Source organism: Silurus meridionalis, chromosome 17 (genome assembly GCF_014805685.1).
Source record: "Silurus meridionalis isolate SWU-2019-XX chromosome 17, ASM1480568v1, whole genome shotgun sequence".
NCBI lineage: Eukaryota > Metazoa > Chordata > Actinopteri > Siluriformes > Siluridae > Silurus > Silurus meridionalis.
Genome location: NC_060900.1, coordinates 19558302 through 19583877, shown reverse-complemented (window position 1 = coordinate 19583877; position 25576 = coordinate 19558302). Strand labels below are relative to the sequence as shown.

At 38.9% G+C, this 25576-nt stretch overlaps 2 protein-coding genes across 2 annotated transcripts in view; one reads left to right on the top strand and one right to left on the bottom strand.

The window, feature by feature from the left end:
- The window catches only part of cttnbp2nlb (CTTNBP2 N-terminal like b), a 34176-nt gene extending 18154 nt beyond the window's left edge, over nt 1-16022 (top strand). Inside the window, 4 exon segments of the mRNA XM_046870718.1 lie at nt 7106-7360; nt 9200-9307; nt 11154-12354; nt 12357-16022. Coding sequence (XP_046726674.1) covers nt 7106-7360; nt 9200-9307; nt 11154-12354; nt 12357-12445 — 1653 coding nt within the window. The 3' untranslated portion in view covers nt 12446-16022.
- Nucleotides 16023-17236: 1214 nt separating this feature from the next.
- On the bottom strand, nt 17237-24250 carry capza1b (capping actin protein of muscle Z-line subunit alpha 1b). The gene is made up of 10 exons (XM_046870719.1): nt 24098-24250; nt 21173-21236; nt 20846-20897; nt 20697-20760; nt 19263-19469; nt 19089-19168; nt 18830-18908; nt 18464-18535; nt 18301-18363; nt 17237-18074 (listed from the first exon to the last, which is right to left on the bottom strand). The coding sequence occupies exons 1-10, from the start codon at nt 24134-24136 to the stop codon at nt 17934-17936; spliced, it is 861 nt and encodes a 286-aa protein (XP_046726675.1). The 5' UTR covers nt 24137-24250; the 3' UTR covers nt 17237-17933.
- Between the last annotated feature and the right edge of the window lie 1326 nt (nt 24251-25576).

Sequence of the window (25576 nt, the reverse complement as noted above, 5' to 3'; positions counted from 1 at the left end):
TGAAAGCTAATCTAATGCCTTCTAATAATATTTCCCAAGGGACTTGAAAAACAGGGGTCCTAGAAGTGAACTTTGTGGCACCCCAAAATTTACTTGCATTAACCAGGATAGTTCTCCATTTAAATCTACAAAATGGTATTGATCAGACAGATAAGATTTAAACCAACGTAATGCCTGTTTATGAATGCCTATGTCATTTTGTACACGATCTAGGAGAAAGTCATTATCTATAGTTTTGAATGCAGCACTAAGATCTAGTAAAACTAACCGAGAGATGTAGCTTTTTGGTCTGAAGATAAAAACAGGTCATATGTGATTTTAAATAGCACAGTTTCAGTGCTATGATGGGGCCTGAATCCTGAATGAAACTCTTCACAATGATATTGTTTACTTGTGAGAAGGAGCATAACTGGGCAGACACAATCTTTTGTAAAATCTTAGACATAAACAGAAGGTTTGAAATTGGACTATAATTGATATGGGTCTAAATTAGGTGTCTTAACTTAATTAATAAGTTAATAAGGGGGCTTATTAACTGCCAACTCAAGGGGTTTAGAGCCGTGACCTGAAGATAGTGAGGAGTTAATAATATTGAGAGAGAGGCTCACCAGCTGTAAGTAACACTTATTTTACTAACTTAGTTGGAATGGATCTAACAGACATGTTGTTGATTTGGCTTTGGTGATAAGATCACATAGCTCTTCCTGTCCTATACTTGTAAAGCAATGTCATTGTAATTGTTGAGCTTTAGCTGAGACTGGATCACAAGATGCTGTCAGAGGTTGGACCTCCACAATAGTTTTTTTGATACTTTAAGTTTTTTCAGTGAAGAAATTCATAAAGTCCTTACTACCACTTATTGTGATGAAATACTCTTTTCAAAAACCTGATTTGTTGTTAATCTAACCACTGTACTAAAAAGGAACCTAGCATTGTTTTGGTTGTTTTCTATGAGTTTGTTCAGGTGCTTGGCCCTAGCAGCGTATAGCGCCTATCTGTAGTCTGTAGTCCTGTATTTGTGCAATTCTAAAAACCTCTAATTTAGTTTTTCGCCATTTTTTCTCCAGATTACAGGCTGCTCTCTTAAAGGGCATTAGTATGACTATTATACCATTGGTGCAGGTGTTTTTACTCTCAAACTTTTTGAATCGGATCGGGGCAACCGTGTCTAATATGCTAGTAAGGATAGTGCCTATGTTGTTAGCCATTTTGTGAATCATCCTTAGTGATCGGAACAATTGTGTGTACGGTATGAGGTATTGGTCTGTGATATCACTCTGAGGTAAAATATTTACATCAGTGACGTCTGCTCCGTGGAATATTATTAAGTCTAGCGTGTGATTAAAAGAATGAGTAGGACTAGTAATGTTTTGTTTAACCCCAAAGGAGTTTAGTAAGTCCACAAATAATAGTCCTAGGGCATCATTTGCATCATCTACGTGAACATTAAACTCTCCTACAAGCAGCACTTTATCAAAATTGACAAAGGGGTCTGAAAGAAAACAAGCAAACTCTTGAAGAAAGTCAACGTAGGGCCCTGGGGGTCTGTACAAAGTGGCAAGAGCGAGAGATAGTAGGGGTTTTCTATGCATGTCTGAAAGTACAACATTAAAAACATGCACTTTAAAAGATTTAAACCTAATGCCTAACATTAAGAAGGACGCTATAAATGGTTGTTACATTACCTACAAGACCAGTCTGACAGGGCTCATGCTTATACACATATCCTGACTTTGTAGACTCATCTAGACCAATGCAATCATTTGGTTCAATCCAGGAAGGTTTGCTTAATGTTCAGAAGCTTCCTTGAATTCACAAACTCACTGTACAAATCAGAATTCTATGTCTGAGGATTATATATGTTATAGATTCCCAGAAATTATGTGTATTCATTTGGAAGTAGTACTTAACTTAAAAACAGAATTAGAAAGCGAATCAGGAACTGACTCAGTTTGAATCAGTGTCAAATGTAGATTCATTTCTGAGCTGATTTAAGTGCAGTAGGGAAGAGCTTCAGCAGAAGTCATGTTTGATTGCTTATCTGGCCTGGTCAATGTGTCACCAATAGTTCAGTGTGTGTGTATAAGTGTGTGAAGGGTGTGGAGAAAAAAGAAAAAAGATAGAAAAAAAGAGAAACTATATATATTTAAAAAAAAGAAAAAATATTAGTTTTTATACAAAATTTGACTAATCCAGGAAGTACTGTAAATTGTGTACCTCAGTAATAGTAAATGGAGTAAAAATGAAGAGTAGGTGGTGGGAAGTGCTTGCTTCTAAAAGTGAACTTAAATAGGTCACAGTTATATGTGTGCATTTAGAGAAAAAAAGTGCAATACAATTTTGTCAGCTCTTTTTAGGACAAAAAGACTAAATTCCTTCATCAGTGCAAGCAAAGCAGTTCTGAGGCTGTTGTAGGTAAATCCTTTAAATCCCCCCTTCAAATTCAGCCTTTATTCTTGCACCTCTTCTGCCTCTATTTCAGATTTAGTCCCCTATTTATCTCATTTTCTTTTCCTCCAATGCACCTCACTCATCCTTTTTGTCCTACTCCCCAGTTTGGGATTTGGCCTCCATTAATCTCACTTTATAATCCTCCATGTAGCCCCTGCTTATTCTTTTCCTCTGTTTCCGCTTCTTCCATTTAGGCCTGAGGTGTACCATCTTATCTGCTTCCTCTCTGTCCATTCGGTTTACATTTAACCTTTTCCTCTCATTTTTTTTTCATCCTCCCTCCATTCGGAACCCACTCTTCCACTTCCTCGATTCAAAGGCTACTCGCTTGCTTTCTCTGTCGTTTTTGGGGCCCAGCTGCTCTCTCGCTTTTCATTTATCTGCAGTCCCTTGGGTGTCACACACTGCAGACATTTTTATGCAGGTTTATGGACAGGATTTGTACAGGTTCATCACAGTGCCCATAGAGTGCACACGTTCCACACACACACACACACACACACACACACACACACAGAGAGAGAGAGAGAGCAAGAGAGAGAGAGAGAGAGAGGGAGGAAGGGAATGGGGGGGGTTTATGCTGTTCTCTGCTGGTTGTGTTGGCTAGAGCTGCACTTTTCTTTATGCTGGCACCTTGTCTTGTACTTTACACAAATATATGGGTGTGCATGTGACATGCCAGTTAATTTATCAAAAAAGCAAAAAACTTACGTTTCAGCGTTGAGTTTTCATTGGAATTGGATTTGAATTTTCATTGGAATGCCTCATCTTCATCTGTTTATCAGTTTAAACACACTTAGAGTACAGCAGCAGAAGCTAATCCCTCCTCTGTGTGTGTTCGTGACTAAGCTTAGCTGTGGGTGTCTTGGACACAAGCTGAAATATGACACATTGGACTTATATCATAATAATACACACACACACACACACACACACACACACACACACACACACACACACACACACTGGCCATAGCGCTCCTTCTAAAAAAGCATTTCCACCCACAGGGTTGTATATTTTTGTATATGGGTTATTTGTTCTTGTGGACTTTGTTACTCAACCTGGCATGATTAGTCAAATGAAGAACAGTGACACAGGCTCGTAAAAGCAAGCTTAAATATTACCCCCACATACGCACCCTTTTGTTATTTCAGTTTGTCTTGTAATTTAGTAGCCTTTAGAAGGATAACATGTAGATGGACAGTGAGAAAATGTGAAGCGAGTGAGATGAAGGGAAGCAGATGAAAAGAGGAACAGGTGCAGTCAGCTACCTTGCGATGTAAACAAGCTTTTTAAACAGAGAAAAAATCCCATTAGGAGGAATTGTGTGTGTGTGTGTGGGATGGTTTTACATGTCTTTAAGTTCACACACACAGGATATACAGCCTCAGACTGTATACTGCACTAAAATGCCTGTGAAATATGACCTTTTTCATGTCCTCAATAAATTCCATTTATTCAAAGGCAGAATATGGAGCCGCTTCTTACAGAATTCCAGGAATCATGCGTTCATACAGTCCTTAGGCTAATTCCATTATTGGTATGCATTTTAGTATATTTGGTATGCCCTTGCACCTAAAAAAAGTTTATTTTAAATAACTTTTCCACATTAAATATATATATATATATATATATATATATATATATATATATATATATATATATATATATATATAAAATGTGCTGAACCCTATCAGGATGTGTTATTTGTTGGCTGACGGCACATTATGTGCACTGTAAATTCTTAAATATACACCTAGCATAGATGATCATGATGAACAAACCTCAATGATTATGAATGTAGGGACTGACCACAAGGACATGATCATCTCATTGGTACGATACCAAAATGACTAATCTATACAGTTTTAATCGATCAGAGGCATCACAGTACAATTTATTTGGCTCTGTTTCTCTATTTGTGTTCCTCCAGTTTTAATAGTAACCATGAAAAGTGTACATGGGCATGCTGTAGGCTGCTACGCTCGTTCTTTGTATTGTTCGTTCCTTTACTTTTGAATGCATCAGCTTTGTGCACTGGGAATTTGAGTGTGGTAGAAAAGTGCTTTTTGGTTTACAGTGCATGTTTTTAATGTCCCATATTGGCTTATCATCAAGAACAAAATAAAGGGAAAAAGCTGTGATTTTCACTCACCTCGTGAGTCTGTAGATTCTCCCAGCAAGCAATATCTGCAGTGTTGATTGCTGCTGTATCCCACAGCGAGCTCATTGTGCCAAGTTTTATATTTGAGATATTATAATATCAGTACTTGTGTTGGAGTTCTTCCTCTTGATTTTTGCAGAGAGCACAGTTTGCACCATTTTTTGTTTCGAATATTTTAGTCATTTTGTGTCGACCAGTCAGTAACAGGAGCGTACTCCGGCTTTCCGTCACATACAGTAAATTACGTGTTTTCAAATGTTGGTATAGGGTTTTATAAAAAATACAAGAAAATGAGCGTGGGATCAGAATGATACCTGATTCCTTTATCTGTATTAATGCTTGAGTATTTGAAAAAGTGTGTTCTGTGTATCGTATGTTGTAGGAACGTTTTGTTTTGGATTTGGTCTTGAAAGAAAGGCATCTTGTTACTTTGTGCAAAAATAGTTAATAGAGTATACCAGAGGTCATTACATGATTATATACTGTAATTGTTGCTTTATGATTATTAATGTATGATCACTAGATCATAAAGACTGTGTGCGCGTGTGTGCGTGTTGTCCCATCTGCCAATTCATTCATTAAGGATGGCCCATATTGACATCCCAAATGCACACACACACACACACACACACACACACACACGTTCCAGCCTCACCAGCTGCTCCTTTTGTGCTCCTTTCTGTGGTGGTGGTGACCCTCACTCCCCAAGGGAAGGTTTAACACCTGCCTATGGTGGCCTTGTGGGAAAGTATGTGTTCGGGGATTTGGGGGCAGGGCTGTATTGTGTGTGTGTGTGTGTGTGTGTGTGTGTGTGTGTGTGTGTGTGTGTGTGTGTGTGTGTGTGTGTTTGTTTGTGTGCGTGCGTGCGTGCGTGTGTGTGTAAAATTCAGGTGGTTATTACTTGTGAAACAAGACCTAATGAAGCCCAGGCTGCACCTGCTCATCTCTCTATGGGTCTGTTTGGATGTACAGGATGACCCTCATCACCTGGTTAATGTTAAATAAGAGCAGAGATCCCTGCTGATGTTGCCATGGACATCATGAGGAAGATCATCCTGCTGTCTTGTCTCACTGTGTCCTTATAGCACATGCCTCTTTTAGTTTCTCCTCTTCTAGTCTTTTTTTTGTCTCCCAGCAGGCCATGAGGAGTTGATAGGGAGTGAAGCTTTGAATGTAGCGCAAGGTCCAACTAAAGCAGCTCTCAGTTGGTCATACATTCCACACATTCTCCGGAGTGTGCAAAAACGCCACATTCTCTCATTACATTCGTCTTCGGCGACTGCAAAAACCATTTGAGGAAAGAGCTGTAATTGGATAAATGTCTGCATGGCAGGTTGATTTATTTCTGTGAGTCTTGAGAACAGTTTAAAAGTTCAAATCCCTGTACACTCTATATAATTTCTATGAAAGAGTAGAAGCTGATTGAAAAAAATTGACTTTAGCTATAATGTGTCAGGCAGATGTGTAAAAAACTGAGATCAAGGCCTTTATGAACAGACACCTCAATAATATAGTGTATACACACTATATAAACAAAAGTTTTGGGGGACCCGATGTGGTTCTTCCCCAAATTGTTACAACAAAGTTGGACGTGCACAATTGTACTTTGGTTGCAGCAGAATTTAATTTTCCCTTCACGTGAACTAGGAGAGACAAACCTGATCCAGCATAGCAATGCCCCTATGCACAATGTGAACTTTATGAAGATATGGTTTAGTGGTCCGCTATAGAACTTCGACCTCTACCCTACTGAACACCTGAATTGGGATGAATTGGAATGCTGAATGCACCCCAGGCCTCCTCACATCACTTACATCAGTACCTGATTTTTCTAACACTCTTGTGGCTGAATAATCTCCACTAATTTCCTAAATCCCACTCCAAAATTTTCCCAGTATGGAGATTATTATAACAGCAAACAGAGATTAAATGGGATGGACATATGAATATCTCTCTCTCTCTCTCTCTCTCTCTCTCTCTCTCTCTCTCTCTCTAGATAGATGGATGGATGGATGGATGGATGGATGGATGGATGGATGGATGGATGGATGGATGGATGGATAGATAGATAGATAGATAGATAGATAGATAGATAGATAGATAGATAGATAGATAGATAGATAGATATGCTCAGATGACATTTTGTTAGGAAAATATTGTGTTAGATATTAGAAAGACTCTCTGTAACCCCAATGAAGTATATGACATGAATAAACTCACATTATGACACATTAAACTCATATTTGTAAGCTTCTTTTGATATTTATTTCATAAATAACTCCATTTCCTCTGCTGTTTTTACATTACACCACCCAACAATTAACTTTTAATGAGACCCCCCTCTGGAGAGTCAAGGACCAGACGGCGTTTAACCAAATCATCTCATCACAAATGCATTACAAACATCTTCCCATATATCACTGAAAGAAAGCATGCCAATAGCATACCTTACCTGTGCTCTAACCTTTGACCTTCTGATATCCACCCCAGGGACAGCAGCGAGACGCATTTGTGCAGGAGCGGTACGGGCGCTATGACCTCAGCGATCCCTTCATGGCTCTACAGAGAGACAGCGAGGCAATGCAGGGTCACGACCAGGGTCAGCCCCAGGCTCGTGGTCATGGTGGGAGAGGCCAAATCAACCCAAGCCCGCTGGCTGTCCTGAAGCTGGTGATGAGCCACTGCAAGCGCATGCAGGAGAAGATGATGGCACAGTTAGCGGCGGCCGAGAGCAGACACAGACGGGTGAGAGAGCGTTAGATGCATGAGCTGTAGTTCTGAAAATGAGAAAAATCTAAAATATGGATGTTTTTTTTTATAATGTATGAATTCTAATGAATGAATTATTTGATTAATTCAAATTCAAATTTGTATTCTATTCAATTATTATATTGGTGAATTATTAATTAATTATAATTAAACCAATAATGCATGTAGCGAGCAGAAATGTAAAATGCGAACAAAAAATCGACTTCATTTTAGGAGACTGAAGAACTTCATACAGTAGGAAATGTCAAAATAAAAACCATGAGAAAGATCCGGTTCTAAGCGGTTTACCCTGTGTTTATGCCTATTTAGTGTGAAGGAAAATATATCTGCCACAGAGGCACCAGAGAACTCTTCCTGCTTTCACAGCTCACATTGTGTGAAAGTGAAAAGAGATACACATATTTACTCAGGGTACAAATAGTCCTGGATCTGGATTTGTAACCAAACCCTGAACAGCCATGTTTTATTAGCTGACGTAGTCTAGCATCAGTAGTATGAAAGAGGATTGAGTACAGTGTGTCTGTATTGGTGTGTGGAGATGTGTACAAAGCCTTCATTCGTGTTTACTTGCACACGCCCTCACGGTTTCATCCGTGTTTACCTCCTGTCTGGAGTCCTGGAGACCAAAAGCAAGCAGCGTCATGAAGCAATGAGATAAGATTGGAGAAAAAGAGAAAAATATGATTTATACAAATTCAGGTTTCTGAATTTACACTTTGTTTTTTAACAAACAATTTTGGTCATTTCATTTTTGGGAGTGTGTGTGCGTGTGATTAAGCCTTAACTCTCTCGTCTTAGATGAGTCTTGCGACCTCAAAAGGAACAATAAGCCGCCTGGGGTGAGGAGAATGAGTTTGAGTCAGAGACAAGGAATATGTGTGTGTGTGTGTGTGTGTGTGTGTGTGTGTGTGTGTGTGTGTGTGTGTGTCGTGAGAAAGCAAGATAGAGCAAATCCACGTGTGTCGTTCTTGTCTGTTCTAAATTTCAGTTCCATACAATGACACTGTTATCAAGCCACAGGTTCCATGTGTGCGTGAGTGAGTGCGTGTGTGTGTGTGTGCGTGTGTGTGCGTGTGTGTGAGAGGGAGAGTATTCTCTCTCACACAGAGCGTCTTGAAAAGACCAGGACATGGTCTCGAAAACACAGAGACCAAGACCTTTTTCTAGTCTTTTCTTTTCTAGTCTAATCATTTCTTTCTCTCAATGTCTTTCTCTTTCTCTTTCTCGCAGGTAAAATTTTTTTTTTTTTTTAAACAGCACTGATTTAGAAACTTTAGTCACCCTGTGCTGATCATCAAAGAGAACAGCAGGCCTTCCGTATGATCTCAGTCTAGGAGAAACAGGAATGTGTGTGTGTGTGTGTGTGTGTGTGTGTGTGTGTGTGTGTGTGAAAGAGAGAGAGAGAGAGAGAGAGAGAGAGAGAGAGAGAGAGAGAGAGAGAGAGCGAGAGAAAGTGAGTAAGTAAACAGTGAAGGCAGTGGTGATGGACAAGTATGATCACTATTAACATGTACTTACATGCATTTGTGTGCGCACACAAACACACTCCAACTCTATACACACACACATGCTTCAGTTATTAATTTTAAGATAAAAAGCACTTATTATTTATTATTTGACCATATTACAAAGTGATCTATCTATCTGCCTTTCTGTCTGTCTGTCTAGTCTGTTTAATCATTTTTATTTTAGCAGCCAAAGATGAAGTTTTTTATGTATTTTCTGGATTCACCATTCTTTTTAATCTATGCTGGTGTGTTTGTGTGTGTGTGTGTGTGTGTGTGTGTGTGTGTGTGTGTGTGTGTGTGTGTGTAGGTTATCGCTGACCTGGAAGAAGAGAAGCGGCGCCATGCCCAAGACATGGCTGAAGGCGATGATGTCACATACATGCTGGAGAAGGAAAGAGAGCGACTACTGCAGCAGGTAACCTAGCAGCGCTGCCAAAACATGAACAAACACACACACACACACACACACACACACACACACAACACACACACACACACCTCTGTAAACAGGTATATACTCAGTGTTGTGCCAGTGTTAGCAGAATGCTGCATGTTCAGAACATTGCTGGATCTGCTGTGGTGCAGAACTGCGCTTTGTACTAGGATGAAATACGGACGTAAAAAAAAAAAATCTTTAACACAATGGCCCTTCTGCCCTTGTAAGTGTGTGTGTGTGTGTGTGTGTGTGTGTGTGTGTGTGTGTGTGAGAGAGAGAGAGAGAGAGACCAGCAGGGCTTCTGAGTCCAGAATTGCTTTATAGGAAACCAACAGAGGAAAAGAATCCATTGTTCAGTGTGCTGCTGCTGCAGTGTGTAGTATGGGTAGAGGAAAGGGTGATAAGGTCAGAGGACAGACTAGACCATATTACGTAAAAGCGCTTTCCTGCCTTCGGGCCCTGCCCAGAATAAAGCCTGCACACACACACACACACACACAACACACATCATATATATTCATTACAAGACACACAAGTAGTGATATATTCTATACGTAGCTTATATTGATCTCTTTTTTTTCCCAAGTGCTCTTACAATACTGCCTTGGATTTTCAAAAGCAGCATCAGAGATCATCAGTGTTATCTGAGCATGTTGTGTTCAAAAACAAATCCTAGAGTAATACACATATTAAAAGCACATGTATGTAGTTTGTGTGTGCATCAGTTCAAGCACAGGTGTTATTCAGATTCAGAAACAGTCAGCGCTTTGTTTCCCCCTTGTGGTTGTAAAACGGTACAGCAGAGAGAAAGCTTGCTGTAATAACGAATATAAAATAGATAATAAATGTAACTGTCATCGTAAACGTGAGGTACATGGACATACTGTATAATAATAATATAATATGATATATTTGATATAATAATAATTATTATTATAATAATTTACTTCTTCTACTTTTGCCAGCTCTATATCACTCTGTCTACATCTGTTACCAAACCATGTCAATCGCACCTCTCTCAGCTTGTCTCGAAAACATCTTACCTGCACTGCCCCTCTAAAAAACTCATTCCTGTCCATTCTTGTCACACCTGAAATTGTAGCATCTTCAACTCTTCCATCTCAATCTCCGCCTCCTGTCTTTTGGTATTTAATGAACATGGATATTATAGAATTATTCTGCTATTTTAAATGGTAGTTTATAGCTTTTTAAAATAGACAACAATCATTTATTACTGGCAAGCTAAATTTGTGAGGGAAAAACAAAAAAAAACCTTTCCAAAGTTCATGATTATGTGGATTTCTCACTCCTGCTGTTCCTCCAGCTAATCTATGTTTTTCTACAGCTCATCTCGCATACTTTTAAACACTTTGTTAAAAACTATGGCAGCAGTTCAACGTCCAGACTCGTTTCAGCAGGCAGGAGCTCTATAGTATCTCAGCAAACTACTCATTACACTCGTAGAAGGGCAGAAGAGCAATTCATGAGAAATTAGAGGTAGAAAAGCTACAACAGCAGAATGGAACATGTTCCAGTACACCAAGAAGAGGAATCTGTTTTTTTTTATTTTTATTTATTGATAGAAAACTACTGTCTTCCTATTAAAATGTAAAAAAAAAAGACCTTTTTAAAAGTCTGGTCATAGTGCAGCCTAGGAGAATTTCTCACACTTCAGCAAGTTGCTGTCACATGACCCAGGTGTTCTAGATAATATCACTCGCTAAGTCAGCGACAAAAGCGTTGAAAAAAAAAGCAGGAAATTAGGAGAGACGTTTGCGGCTGACTCATTAATGAATTCCTGTTGATCACTCTTGTCTGTGTGCAGTTGGAGCTAGAGAGAGCACGGGCTGAGCGTCTGGAGCGCGAATGTCACTCGCTTTCTGCCCAGGTGGAGGAGAACCAGGCACAGCAGCAGCAGCTCTCTTCTAACCTGGCTAAAGAATGTCAGCGTGCCAGTGCCCAAGCTCAGGAAGAGAGTGAACGTGTTGCTCAGATGTGCAGGCAGCTGGAGCAGGAACGCAGTGCCACGCAGGGTCTGCAAGAAGACCTGGAGCGGGAGAAGGCACGTGCCATGCAAACAGAGGCCAGAGTCGAGCGCCAGATGGCCGAGTTTGACACGGAGCGCGAGCAGATGAAAGCGAAGCTGCTCAAGGAAGAAAGCCACAGCCAAGAGCTCCGGGAGCTGATCGAGCACCTAAGGAAAGAGCTGGAGGATATGAATGAGAAGGAGAAGGGATGGAGGGAAAAAGTGGAGGAGGATAGGAAAGCAGCTGAAAAGCAGACAAAAGCAGTGTCAGCTTCTGCAGCCTGCCAGACTGAACCAGATGGGAAAGTGGTTGTCACTGAAAAAACCCAACGTCTGAGACTCAACGGGCATCAACTGCGTAAAGAGAGTGAGTCTTCAGAAGAGAAAAGTACTGAAAATGGCGGAGCAGAGAACGGAGGAGCTTTGAGCTCACCCGTGCATGCACTCCAGTCGCCTTCTCCAAGCAGCACGGCCTGCTCATCACTCTCCTCCTCCCCATGCTCCTCACCTGTATTGGCCAAGCGCTTGGTGTCGCTGGGCACCAGCAGCCCCACGTACCCATCATCGTACCAAGCAAGCGTGAACCAGCGCTTCCATGCTGCCAGGCACAAGTTCCAGCAACAGGCGGAGCAGAGCGGAGCGACGCCCCTGTCGCCTCGTGAGCTTTCACCCACCTCTACACCAGTGCCCCCACTGTCCGAGAACTCCGCTGCAAAGCAGATGGCTCGCAACACTGTCACACAGGTTCTGTCACGCTTCACCAGCCAACAAACAGCAGGCAAGGCACCCGCTCCAAACAGCTCACCATTTGGCACTGATTACCGTACACTTGCGACCGCCTCCTCACCCACCAGCAAAGCGGCGTGCCCTCTGTCTCCTGGTATCCGCTCGCCCATAATCCCACGGGGTGAGAGAAGCTTTGCATCTCCTGTAACCCAGAAGAAGCCTGGCACCAACCAGAATCCAGGCTCACCCATATCAGCATCGTCGCCTCGCTCTTCTAACTTCCCGAGCTCTCAAATAGCTGCGGGATAAGCAGCACACAAGAGGGCGCTAAAGAGCTCGACCTGCTTGTGTCCAAATCCAGCTAACCACTAACAAGGCTTCACCACTAAAACTTTTTTAAATTTAGCACTAGGCTTACTAGAAGACTGGTATTCTGGAAACTGGTGAAATCCAAAATGGCATGAAGCCCTAAACATAATGGACAAAACTTATAGAAAAAAAAAAACACTTGCACATACTAAGGCTGCAGATTAACTAATGAGTCAAATCAAACACTGATAATTTTTTTCTTTCTTTTTTTTTTGCATGGTGAACAGTGAAGCTCAACAAAATATACAAATCCGACGAACTACAGGCCAAAGCCACAAATAGCTCAGATTAAAGGGACTTATTCATACGCAGACCCTCTCGACTCCACCGGTATCCCTTCTCTAACAGATAACCGAGCACTCGAAACACTCAAAGCACTCACACTTTCACTCCTCTGTTCCTTCACTCTCCAAATCCACACATAAAAACAGATTGGAGAAGCAGAGCAGGGGACTGTAGACACTACATGATCAAGACAACATTTATTTAAATGTCCTTTTTTTTTTTTTTTTAGTAAATACATTATAATATTAGCATCTTGTATATGAAGATATATTATTTATCCCTTTCAAGCTCCTCTCATGCATATTCTAAATTATAAAAAGCAAAAAAAAAAACATCAATTCTGATTTTAACCAGCAATAATTAATGACTCAGGTGACCAATCAAGGGTTAGAATAAACATGAACCGATCGCATTTGATATTATGTAGTGAAATGAAAGATATACGCTCTAAAAACTATTTGCAAGCAAAACAAATTGCACTTTGGATCTATGAAACCCTCCTGCTTTCACTGTATATTAAAGTGGCACCTCTTCTCATGGATGGGAGGACGAAAAAAAGCTTTTTCGAGCTACATGAGGAAGAATATTTCATAACATTAATACACATTTAGAGAATTTAATATAGTAGAAAACTTTTTACAGCTTTGAGACTCCGTTGTTCAGGACTCTGAGGATGTAGGTAGTAGTAATAAAAAAATGAGAAGAAACGATTCAGTGTGCGCTGAATTGCTGCTATCAGAGTTCTGTGAAAGCAGCATTATGCTCGTCAATTTGCTGTGGCCTCATTGTGTGTCTTTTGCAAACTGTTAACAGCATATTAGCAGAACAAACTAATAACCTGAAGTTAGCGAGCTTGATGAAATCCTTACTTAAAGAGAAGAGTCACACCGGTATAATCTCAGAGCAAAGGCTGTGTGCATCTCCTGGATTTAGGGAGTGAGCAAGCTTGTTAGTTAGAATAAAATATGTAGAACAGATACTGAACTGATTTACTTGCTTAAAGTATCAAACTACTCAGAAACTTACCCAAAAACTGCTAGTTACATTATAGCTAGTTATCTATTGACTTTTTTATCTACTCAATGAAATACAAATTCCCCAACTCCAAATCAGATTACATCAACACTGCCAACACACCAATCACAGGACAAATAAATGCCTTACCTGTTCAAATGGAGACAAAAAAAGGTCAGTCCTGAATTTATTTTCCTTTTTGACTAAATGATTTCTCTTCTCTGATTGGCTGCCTGTTACTGTGTAGACTGCTTTCGTGCCTAAAATTAGGCCCTCCGTCTCTAACCAGACACAACACCGACATTCAATTGAGTTTTTTTAAAGATTATAAAATCCTACTCTGTTATTTAAAACTGTCAAAGAAACAACAAAAAGCATTTGCATTATTGTCGAGATCAGAGGTGCTCAAACTTGTTCCTATGAGGAGGCGAAATCAAACTCGAATGAGGCCATTGGGCAAAAAATCAATTTTGAGTTATAGCAAACGCAATGTTAAAACTGTGGTTTTTCTTAAGATTTAATTTTTTTTCAAAAAGAGTCAAAAGAAATAGATCGCATGACTCTGTAAACTGCTTGACTAATGCAGTTTTATTTTTAAAGTTCGAGTTCAGTGAAACTTATAATACAATGAGAAACAATCCAATTGATTAAACACTACAGTTCAAGGCCTGATACAGCGATTCAGTGACCTCTAATAATAGACATAAAAATGGTCATTATTTTTCTAAAGTTTTTTCAATTGGCATTTTTTTCCCCATTTTCTTCTCTTGGCATGGTGGTCCAAACCAAAGGTCACAATGTTTGGGCGTCTCTGGTCTGAAACCCAGTCTTATGTGTTTTCATGTTACATTTTCATGTTATTTTGTGATGCATCACCTGATTGTTCACTTTGATGGATTTGTTAGTGAAGCTAAACTTTTACTTATTAGTCATAAAGTGTTTATTGTGACATTTTTGTACTTTTTTAAAATTGGAAATGATCTTAAAATCCCTTTAAGGAATATTATTTTCTTTTACAAATCTTTGTACTGTATACTATGCTGCTACTTTGAATTTGAAACATCTCAGATGCAGGGTTGAAAATAACTGAATTTTTTAAATAAGTTTCATGCAACAGGATAAAAGTTAAAAAAGGTTCTTTTGAACCGGATTATTTGATCGTTTAATGCGATTTAATTCAGTCTAAAGTTTAATCTTTGACTAAATGTAAATTTGTGTAATGCAAACCATCATCCTGAGCATAAAGAGCATGTTCTTTTTAAGCAGTAAAATACAGAAGAGCAGATTTTATTTGGTCTAAGCATGTAAAGAAAGACAGCATAATTACTAAAAATATTTAACTCGAATTGACTGAGAGAACTTGGCAAACATCGCCCTCTAGTGTCAGTAATGAGGAAAAACTCTCACTCCCATTTAACCATAGAATTCTTTTTACTCATTTGGAGCAATATGTAAAGTGATAGTTTTCTTTTTACTTTTTTTTTCTGGAATAAGGGGTAAAAAAAACAATTCCCTCTAAATCTGCAGCCAGGTGGTAGTGCAGGTCAACTCTAGCACGTACTTTGAAACAATATATAATCTGAAAAATCATTAGGAAATAAATTAACCAGGACTTCCTGCATGCTTTCTTTTTCTGTGAGATCATGTAACATCTAAAACATTTTGCCTCATGTATACACAATTCGATCCACTTTATACACCGTCCACTTCATAAAGATTTGTATGTAACTGTAGTCGTTCATTCAAGATACTAGAAATAGCATACTAGGAATGAAGGTTACTCATTAGATTAAGCACAAATGGGTTCAAAAGGAAGGTTTTGTGATGATTTGAATCTTTTTCTAGGGCTGTGGAATAGATGTGAAGAGGCTTTAAAAAATATATACTATCACTTAATGAATTGTTGTATATTTCATGTTTTGAGTCTTACCGGCCGTTAAAATATTTCCTTAATCCTGTCACTCTGGTCGAAATGATTTAGATGCATATTGAAGTTTGAAACACTTCAGTCTGAAGTTTAACCTGTAGGTTCTAAAGATGATGTTTAACTCCTTCTTGTCTGATACCTCACACAGCTTTTACTGTACATTTGTTTTGCCCAGCACAATCCTGGGCTTGTACTACTGTACTTTTTGTGACTTTTTATTTTTTATAATAAGCCTGTTCATCTTGAAGATGGTGGATATGCATTTTAGCTGGTGTTCTTTAATAGAATTGCTCCACCTTGCAGTTTTTTTTTAAATACTTGGGAAAATAAAACCTTTTGGAGCTCAACTTATTTAGATGCAAACTTAATTTTTTTTAATACTATTTAATCTTTATTCTCTTTTGTAACCTGTGTTCTGGTAAAGGCCTCAGTGGGTCCATAACCAATCCCAATCAGTGGAAGACAGGAATGGCAGTATTTTTATTTTTTTCTTCAAAATTGGCCTAAAAACCTAAAAGGCCTAGGAGTCGTCTTGTGTTCTGACCATCTTGCATATGCTGCTATTTATTGAATTTAAAGCACCTCAGATACAAGATTGAAATAAACTGAATTTCAAATGTGTTTCAGGGTGTAAAGTACCAGGATTAAAGTTGAAATCTATTGAAAAACTAGGAATTCGGAGTAATCTTTGCTGGCAGAAGCCGATGTTGGACTACATATCCATAAAATAGTGCAGACCACATTTAAAAGGTTTTGAATCCAGAACTTGGTTCTTTCTTTAGACTGGTGCTGGGATAAAATCAATGCTATGTGCTGTACCCCTGTGCCAGTCTGCATTTTATTTTTTAAATCAAATAATGTTAATCTTGGACTAAAGCATTTGTTAAGTTTTGATTTACATGAGGGAGACATCATTGCTTTCTAGGTGCGTTCTGGAAATGTGTTATGTAACTTTAGAGACTTCACTTTGAGGACTTTGAGTTTACTACAATATAAAATCACTTGAGCGTGTCAAAGCGGTCCAATCGCGTCAAGGTAAAGTCCACTAAAGCCAATAATGAATTACATTGAGAGTCAAAAAGCTATAAAAGAGCCCTGAAAGAGGAAAAACATTCCAGACTGTTCCAGTCATCAGCTTTGATGCCAATTCTTTATTACCTGTGAGTAGCATAGACTTTGCTAAAATCAGCATAAGAGCTTTGTTACAGGACAGAGAGAGACAGAGAGGTGATGTGAGTGATATTATACAGTGTGACAATGCTTCTGTGTTCAGGGTGAATTTTACAGTGGTGAAGCACCGAACAGTACCATGACGTGAACATGCGACAGCAACACTGATGACGCCCCCTTCCTCTCCAGGACAGCAGAGTGCATAGAACAACTCCGATTTGCTGTTTGCATTGTAAGACTCGTTAGATTCCTGACACCCCAAAGCGCACAGGATGCCTAAAACAAAAGAGTGCTAGCGTGGGTTTTAAGGACTGCTTAGTAAAATATAACATCTGTATGTATAAATATGAAACTCAGAATTAAACAGGGATTTCTCTGCCATGAGAAAGAGGACTATTTATTTTTCCTTTATTGATCCTGGAAAGCATACATATTTTAAACGTATTCCTTTTAGGGGGGAGGGTTTAAGTTACAGGTGGAAGGAGGTACTTAGAGTGAGGCATTAAGACAAAGACCAATTCCAACACTCGGACACAAGCCTCCTGTCCTTACACACTCTGTAAATGAAAGGACAGGAGGTTTGTTCTGAGTATTGTACTGCAGTCAGTAGTTGCTGAGCGAGACAGACAACAGTTCTCTGCTTCTCTTAAGGACAATTAAACCGTACTCACAAACATTCCAAACCATCGCAGCTCACAACACCAAAAAACAAACAAAACAAAAAACAAAGAAAAACCACTACACTGTACACACCCTTGCAAAAGAATTTGGATAGACAGGGTCAGATGAATTCACATAAATGCAATAATGGCATCATTTTGCCAGAAATTTTGATCCAGACTCCCTCTAAGCTTATGTCCGACCCTCCTCCAATAACTGAGTCCTTTTACAAACCCAAAATTGAATGGAATCACATCCTCTTAGTAACATTGATAGAGCAAGTTCCATGACTTATTTGTTTTTTTTTTTTTTTTTCTGTTTTCTGTTTTCAGAGTTTGGGGGTCTCCCTCTGGTTAGCGAACAGCATGTGGTTTTCTTTTTGACCGGTTCTGCATTGAGAGAGGAAGAGAGCTGGAACCAGGCACGTTCTAGGCATTCTGCATCTCTTTGCCAATCTTGTAGCTGAGAATCTTGTTCCAGTCGATCTTGGTGCGGGTGACAGGGAGCTGCCTGCGCAGAGCTTTGAAGGTCGTGTCCGACATCGTCTGGTAGTTCTCACTGATGGCAGTCTATTGTGAAAAGTTAAAATGTCACTTATCTGAGATTATATATATATATATATATATAGTTACTAACACCTGAATGCCAGATCTGCGGCTTATATTTACAAACGGTACCAATGAAAGCCTTTATCAGAATCAGGTTTATTGGCCAAGTGTGTTGACACACACAAGGAATTTGGTTCCATCTGTTAGTGACTCTCAAAAGTGCAGACAAATAAAAACAAAAATTTACCTGGTAATCATTCTCTGCATTTTCAATTATTTTTACAAATTCCTTCGCGGTCGATTCTTCATCCTGTAGATAAGGAAAAATAACAAAATATTGTCCCATACCAGCATTAAAGGATCTGAGAGCAGAAATACTAGTATAAACAAGATTTGAAATGTTAACTTACAGAAACTATGATGGACTCCTCCACCTCTTTATGACTGACCAGCTGCACATTACCATCCTCATAATAATGCACCTGTCACAGCACAGTCAGCAATAAAGAATTGCACACAGTCAAATACAATCCAAATTTTATATATATATATATATATATATATATATATATATATATATATATATATATATATATATATATATATATATATATATATACACACACACACACACACCCACACACACACACCCCAAATGAGTCAGGAGCACTGCTTTAAATCATACTCCTAACAAGTACATTTACAAAATTCATAGGAAAATTTAAAAAGTGCTCTTTATCTTGCTGGAAGGGCACTTGTGGAAGCTGAATTCTCACCTGGATTTTCAGCACCCCCACCACTTGAGAGGAAGACTGGTTGATGGTGAACTTCCATTCTGACCTGCAGCGCCCATTCCTATGCACGTGCACACAATAAATATCCCATTGCACAAATGTTTATGTTGTCCATGACTGAAACCATAATAGAAGCACAACTATATGCTATTCTGACAGTAAACTGAATTCAGGCTTGTAAATGCTCGCAAACAGCCAATAAAATGTATATAAGCATGGAATTTTGGGAAAAATTCTTTACCAGAAGTTTTTAGGCTGAAACTGATGTCCTTCAATACAGGCAATAATGGTCTTCTGTCCATCCACTGTTTTTCCATATACCTGTTCAAAAACATTACATTGAACACCAATCATGATCACTAAATTGTACTCAAATTCTTTATACCCATATACATGCGTGTTCCTGCATGTGTACCGTGCACACTCCGGTTGGGTAATGCTCCTTGACGTATGCACTAAGTGCAGTATCACAGGCGTCTCTCCAGGAGTGCAGCGCAGTCTCACCCTGGTAGGGCTGCGGATCACAGGCCTCCTTACGCAGGTGATCAAAACGGAATGACCTGCGGCTCTGTGGGTCAAAGAAGCGCCCCTGACCCAAATCCCCATGCTCCGTAATCAGAACCTAAGAGAGGAAAAGTAATTACTCACCTAGAGATTTTTTTTTTTTTTTTTTTTTTAAAGGTCCCACATAGAGCAAAAGAGGAAGTTAGTCTATAAAACAGTTCTGCCATAAATGCATAACCTGCAGTGCAGGTTTTAACAGCCCATAAAAGCACAGGACAATTTCCCACATAATAGACTAACTGATTAATCTTTCATGTACTGGTATTAGCAGCCGTTAGACCAGACAAACAATGAGATGGTAATGAACCGATAATAATACAAAATATAAAAGTTAGTTTAAAAAAAAAAGAAAATCCTGACAGGCAGACTAAAGGTTAAAGTAAATAATGAATAAAATTATCTATAAGGAGGTTTTAATAAATAATTGCTTGAGCAAATGAATTCACACTGCTCCATCTCATGGTGTCATATGATCTGAGCTGACTGAAGATAGAATGTTCCTAAATGACAGAACTGTGACTCCGTACTGAGACATACACTATAAGTATAAGTAAAATAAACACATTTAAATATTAATAATTTTTCTACACAGACATTATGCAAGAGCAAGGCAAGTAAATCATCCTTAATCATTTCAGTTCAGCCAGAATAGGTCACTCATAAATCAATGGAAAGTGACCACCACATGACCACCATTGGACAGATATTTAGGAGGATGACTATTTTTAGCACAGCAGTGATACTGACATGCTAATGTGTGTGGTATTGGTATACGTGTTTTTGAAACAACATTACCATTTAGAAATTAATGTAATTACAAACAATGCTTGTAACTCCACTTTATACATATGCAGTGATCTAATCCTAGTCATTGCTATCCATTTCTGAACAAGTGACTGCTATTGGCAGGTTATTTTGGTTGGCAGACTATCCTCAACCCTTTACTGTGAGAGTAGAGTGCTCCTAACCTTGCTACGGTGATTGATTAGAGGGGGCGACAAATTATGGTTGGCAACAGATTGGCTACTGTCAGTAATTGTGCAGTTATAGACATTTAGTCACACTCAAATAAACCGGAAATGTACATCTTGGCTATAATGTGTAAAAAAAGGACTCTCCAGTAATCGGGAAAATTATACACCAATAAAGTAACGCCTGTAAGAATTTTCTTTACCAAAGGGGACATGGTAAAACTAATCAGTACAGTGTCTAAAAGTTGTGAATCTGACACATAGGACAGACATTTAAAGTACATTGTCTGTAGTACGTTAGGAACTACTCTTACCGACTCCTCCGAATTTTCCAGTTTAACAGGGGTGAACTGATCCATATTATACTGGGCAAAGGCACTGTGAGAAAAGGTGAAAAAGTGAAAATGAGATGACAAATTCCTATACACAAAGAATAAAACTAAGAGTGAACCAAGACACTTACTGTGCTGCCCCCTCCCTGAGGAGGTTGTCATTGTTGAGTAGAAGCCGCACATCTATAATAAAGGCAAAATAATTTTGCAATCAAAGCTTGCATATTGTTAGACTTCTACAAAACAGGCACACCCATGCAAATATATTAAACTACGATCAATCCTAGAGAAAAATATTAGCAGAAATTTCAGTATTGTTGAGAATGTGTGTGTCAGGACATCTTCAGGTTGAGTAGGTGTTTCTATAGAATACTCATGACCAGTGGATCCTAAAATTGTTTGTTAAATACAGCATTATCCATTTGAATAACTCCCTCTGAGACGACATTGAAGCTTACCATTGAAGACTTCGTTGAACTCGCCAGGTGGAGCATGGGTAACAAAGTTAGCTGCTATGCGGACCTGCGCAGAATGCAGAGAAAGCGTTTGGTGCATGGAAACAATTTAGTTAAAACTCTTATAGCAATGACCCCTACACTGTTCGTGTCCCAAAGGTGTGGCGAGTTAATAAACAGAATGTGCTGGAATGTCACTGAGAAAGGCAGGCATTATGCTCTTCCTTAACACAAACAACTGGAGCCACATCTACATGAACACTTGTAAATCTGAACCAGTCATCTCACCCCAAACGATGGGTTTGGTTTTTCATTCAGGAAATTGTGTTTAAAAAAAAAAAACAGCTTGAAAAAAACAGCCCAGGTTTTTTATGTCTAGACTTTCTAAATGGTGCAATCCACAGTGAAAATATTGTGGTAGACAAATACAAGTTTCCGCTTGACTTTTCTGTTTTATGCTTATATTTTCGACACAGAATGACAAAAATAAAAATTGTTGTAGGTCCAGACACTTAAAATTTTCTATATACTGTTGGCCAAACAGTTCATAAATAAATGTATGATTTCATGAGAGAGGAAGTGGGTGTAACAGTCCACAGCCTTACAAACCCATAAGATGAACAAAGAGGAAATTACTAAACTGGGAGCACAGTGAATTTAAAATAATCTGACTGGAAGTCTGGTCCGCTTGATCGTTTTTTTTTTTACTTATTTACTTATTTTTTTTACAACAAAAAAAAAGTTTATTTATTTTGAGATGTTTTGCTTAACATTATAGTGGTCCTTGTTTCATTTAACATGCCTTGTTAAAATTTGCTATATTTTAAAAAGCACACGAGTAAAAGGGAGCTGTATATTGCGGGTTAGTATCCAGACAGCCACATCCAAAATCAGTGATCTGTCCACAGACTAACAAGCCCAAAGAAATTTAACTTTTAAGACTCGTATTACTGCTCTTTCTCAGTACTAACCAATGAGCTAAACAGCTTTCTATCCCGATCATGAAGTGAGAACTACAAAGGTGCAGTAGCACTTCCTCCATTTGAGCTACAGATCAGCATAAAAGGACTGAGACTAGCCTAAATGAAACACACAACAAACCACAGCCAAGCAGCTGATTAACCTTACATGGATCTTATGCTGAGATGAAGGAAAAAAGTGAACTACTAAAAGAGCTGGTGTTAAAACAGGTTTCTCTAGGTAACAATATCTGCCGGCTCAAGAGGTAAGCTTACGTTTCATGCCTCAGTGGAGATAAAGAGTGGCTGGACAAAATATTCTAAAAATGTCAAGGCCTTAATACATAAGCCTGTTTAATCCATACAATAGTTAAATATTTTAAGATAAAAAAAATCATAAATAAACTTTCTACCATGGGCATGTTTTGATACCACTATCTGAAAGTTCAGATATAAACACAAACAAATATCCATTCATTAATAAGAAAGACAAGTATACAGACTGCTAATTTATGACCAAATCTACTTCTCTGGCAGGTCTTGGTTGGGGAAGTTAGGGAAATCAAAACATTCTGATCACACTGACACATAAGCCAGTACTGCCACATAATAATACACAGACAACAATAGTGTTGCATTACATTATTGTTACAGTTGTTTCCATATGCGCATGAGCCAGACATTTATGAAAAGTGAATTAATATTTTAAAAGAATACATTTTAGTAGTTACACGTGAATTGTTTAACAATCCTATGGATCTAAAAAGTTGGATCTCAATAAAAGTATGAGCAGACAACTAAATTAAAACATTTGTCAACATATATTTATTCATTTCTACACAAAGCCCTGTGTTTGTAATTTTCTGGAATTGCACACCCAGTTCACCTGTAAACTTATACAGCCTCATTATAAATATTATAATAAACTATTATTTCAACTATTTTATTTTAATCTATATATTTGTCTCTTTTTATTTCATTTATTATTATTATTTTATTTATTGATTTTCGAAAAGCTCTGCTCAGGGACTTTTGATAGACCCCAAGACAAATCCAAAAGCTTCAGGTTAATATTATGGTTATAATAAAAGGTTTATTATTATGTTGATGATTTGGATTATCATCAATCATTAATTAATTATTAAGGAAGTCTTTGATCAGGAAGTCTAACTCTGTGCGCTTAAGCATTGTGTTACTTACTTCCTAGAAACACATCCTGCTAATGTCTGCATGCAAGGTTTCAGACGCCATGACAAAACCAAACAAGCTGTACTATTATTTGCACAAGCACGCAGATAAGTCCCAAGTTGGCCGACTCAAAGTCAATGTATTTGCTAAGTAAAGACGTTAGTAACTTTAATAATCCTCCGTCTCTGGGCGAGCTGCATATTAAAGTTACACCCCACCCCGTGTCTGTAACTAGTTTCTCAGCGAAATCAAACCCTACAGTAGAGTGCGAATAGAGAGGACTATTTATGGCAGCTAGCTAGCTAGCGACTCGGCGCTACTTCCTGTACAGTTAGTCATTTTGACAAGTTAAGCGAGCTAACGCCCGGCTAACTCCTTCAACCCAGACGCGTTCAATCAAAGCAGCGATTCCGGAACCCTCGGTGCATAACCAAAAAGATGTTCAACCATATCGCCTACTGGATGAACCAGCTGAAAGAAGTGTCAAATGAAATTAAATTCTAAATAAAGCCAAATATTCGCTTCGTTAGCAAAACAAGGACTGTTTACTACTAGGCTGGGCATTCCCTAAACGGGCAGCTATCGTGTAGCTTCCTGTGTAAGCTAAGTAAGCTAACCAAGCTAACGAAAGCGCTAGCCGGCTAAACGCGGTCAGATTTCTGCCCGAAATAGGCACCGAATTAACGCGAGTCGCTAGATATGAATTTAAAAGCTGCAGAATACTTCACATAGGACTTTTTATTGCTTTCGACCGCCGTTAAATGAAGTATAACCCGTTTACCTTCTCGTCGTCGGAGAGCGGTTCCTCAAAGTCGGTCATCTTAGCTCTAGCAGACCTGCCTCAAAACGCAATGCATCTTGGGTACCAGCCTGTCACGTCCATTACCATAATAGGTCAGGAGAATCTGATTGGTCCAGCGAGGAGCGCGAGCTACAGGAGCTCATTACAGCCCTAGAGAAGCGTTGATCAAAATGAAACTAAAATTATTTACAACATAATTATAAACTCTTCAGGCGCGTCCCGCTCTAAAGGGATAAAAGCTAATCAAAAAGGTCAGGGTTTATTAAAATACTACACATCTCTTTCTCAACACTTAAAATATGCAGCTAAACGCATCCGGACTAGCGCGGTGCAATGCTGCAATCTGATTGGTAAATAGATGAGCCTTAATGTACAGTAGAGAGCAGCTCGAACAACAGATCCGGCATCCTCGTGTGCTTATCGTTTCTTTCGCAATAAAAGGGCGTGTCATGATGATCAGTAAAAACAAAAATAAGCAAAAAAAAAGATGCTGTTGAAGGAACAATTGTCTATAATTAATGTCTCATGAATGTTAAATGTAACTGAATAAATTAAATGAAATGCATATGCATTATATTTGAGAGTAGTCAACGTGCAGCTTGTATAGAAGTCTACATTTACTGTCCTCTAAAAACAACTCAACATACATCCATTATTGTCAAAATAGCTGAAAACAAAAGTGAGTACACCCTAAGTGATAACAAGTGTACATCACATAGCTATGCAAAGCTACATGTCCTGTTTATCATGTTCATGTTTTTGTCTGCTTGACACGACCATACAAATTTCGTATCTTGTATTAGAGCAGTTAAATGTGATGCTTAAAGTACAATTCTCTCATACTGACCACTGGATGTTCAGCAAAGACTCTCTGATGATTTGAGTATTAGAATTGTTGCTCTCCACAAAGATGGCCAAGGCCATAAGAAGATCGGCAACACCCAGTTGAGTTCAGTGGTCAGGGTCATACAGAGGTTTTCCAAGACGGGTTCAACTAGGAACAGGCCTCGCAAGGATCAATCAAAGAAATTTAGACCTTGTGCTGTGCGTCAGGTGCAGAAACTGGCTTTAAAAACAGATGCATGAGTGCTACAGCAATGCTTTAGAGGTTGCAGAAGTGGAAAGTCCGCTCGTCAGTGGTCAGACACTGCAACAAGTCGGTTTGCATGGCCGTCGTCCCAAAAGGAAGCCTCTTCTGAATCTGGCTCACAAGAAAGCCCACAAACAGTTTGCTGAGATAAATTTTGGCTCAAATTGTGTCCAGCATGTGTGGCGACACCCTGGTGAGGAGTACAAAAAAAATTGTGTCTTGACTACAGTTACGCTGAATGAGGCTGCATGAGTGCTGCTAGTATGGGGGAGCTGTTGTTCATTGGCGAACATGGATCCCAACATGTACTGTGACAATCTGAAGCAGAACATGATGCCCTCTCTTCAGAAACTGCAGTTTTCCAACAC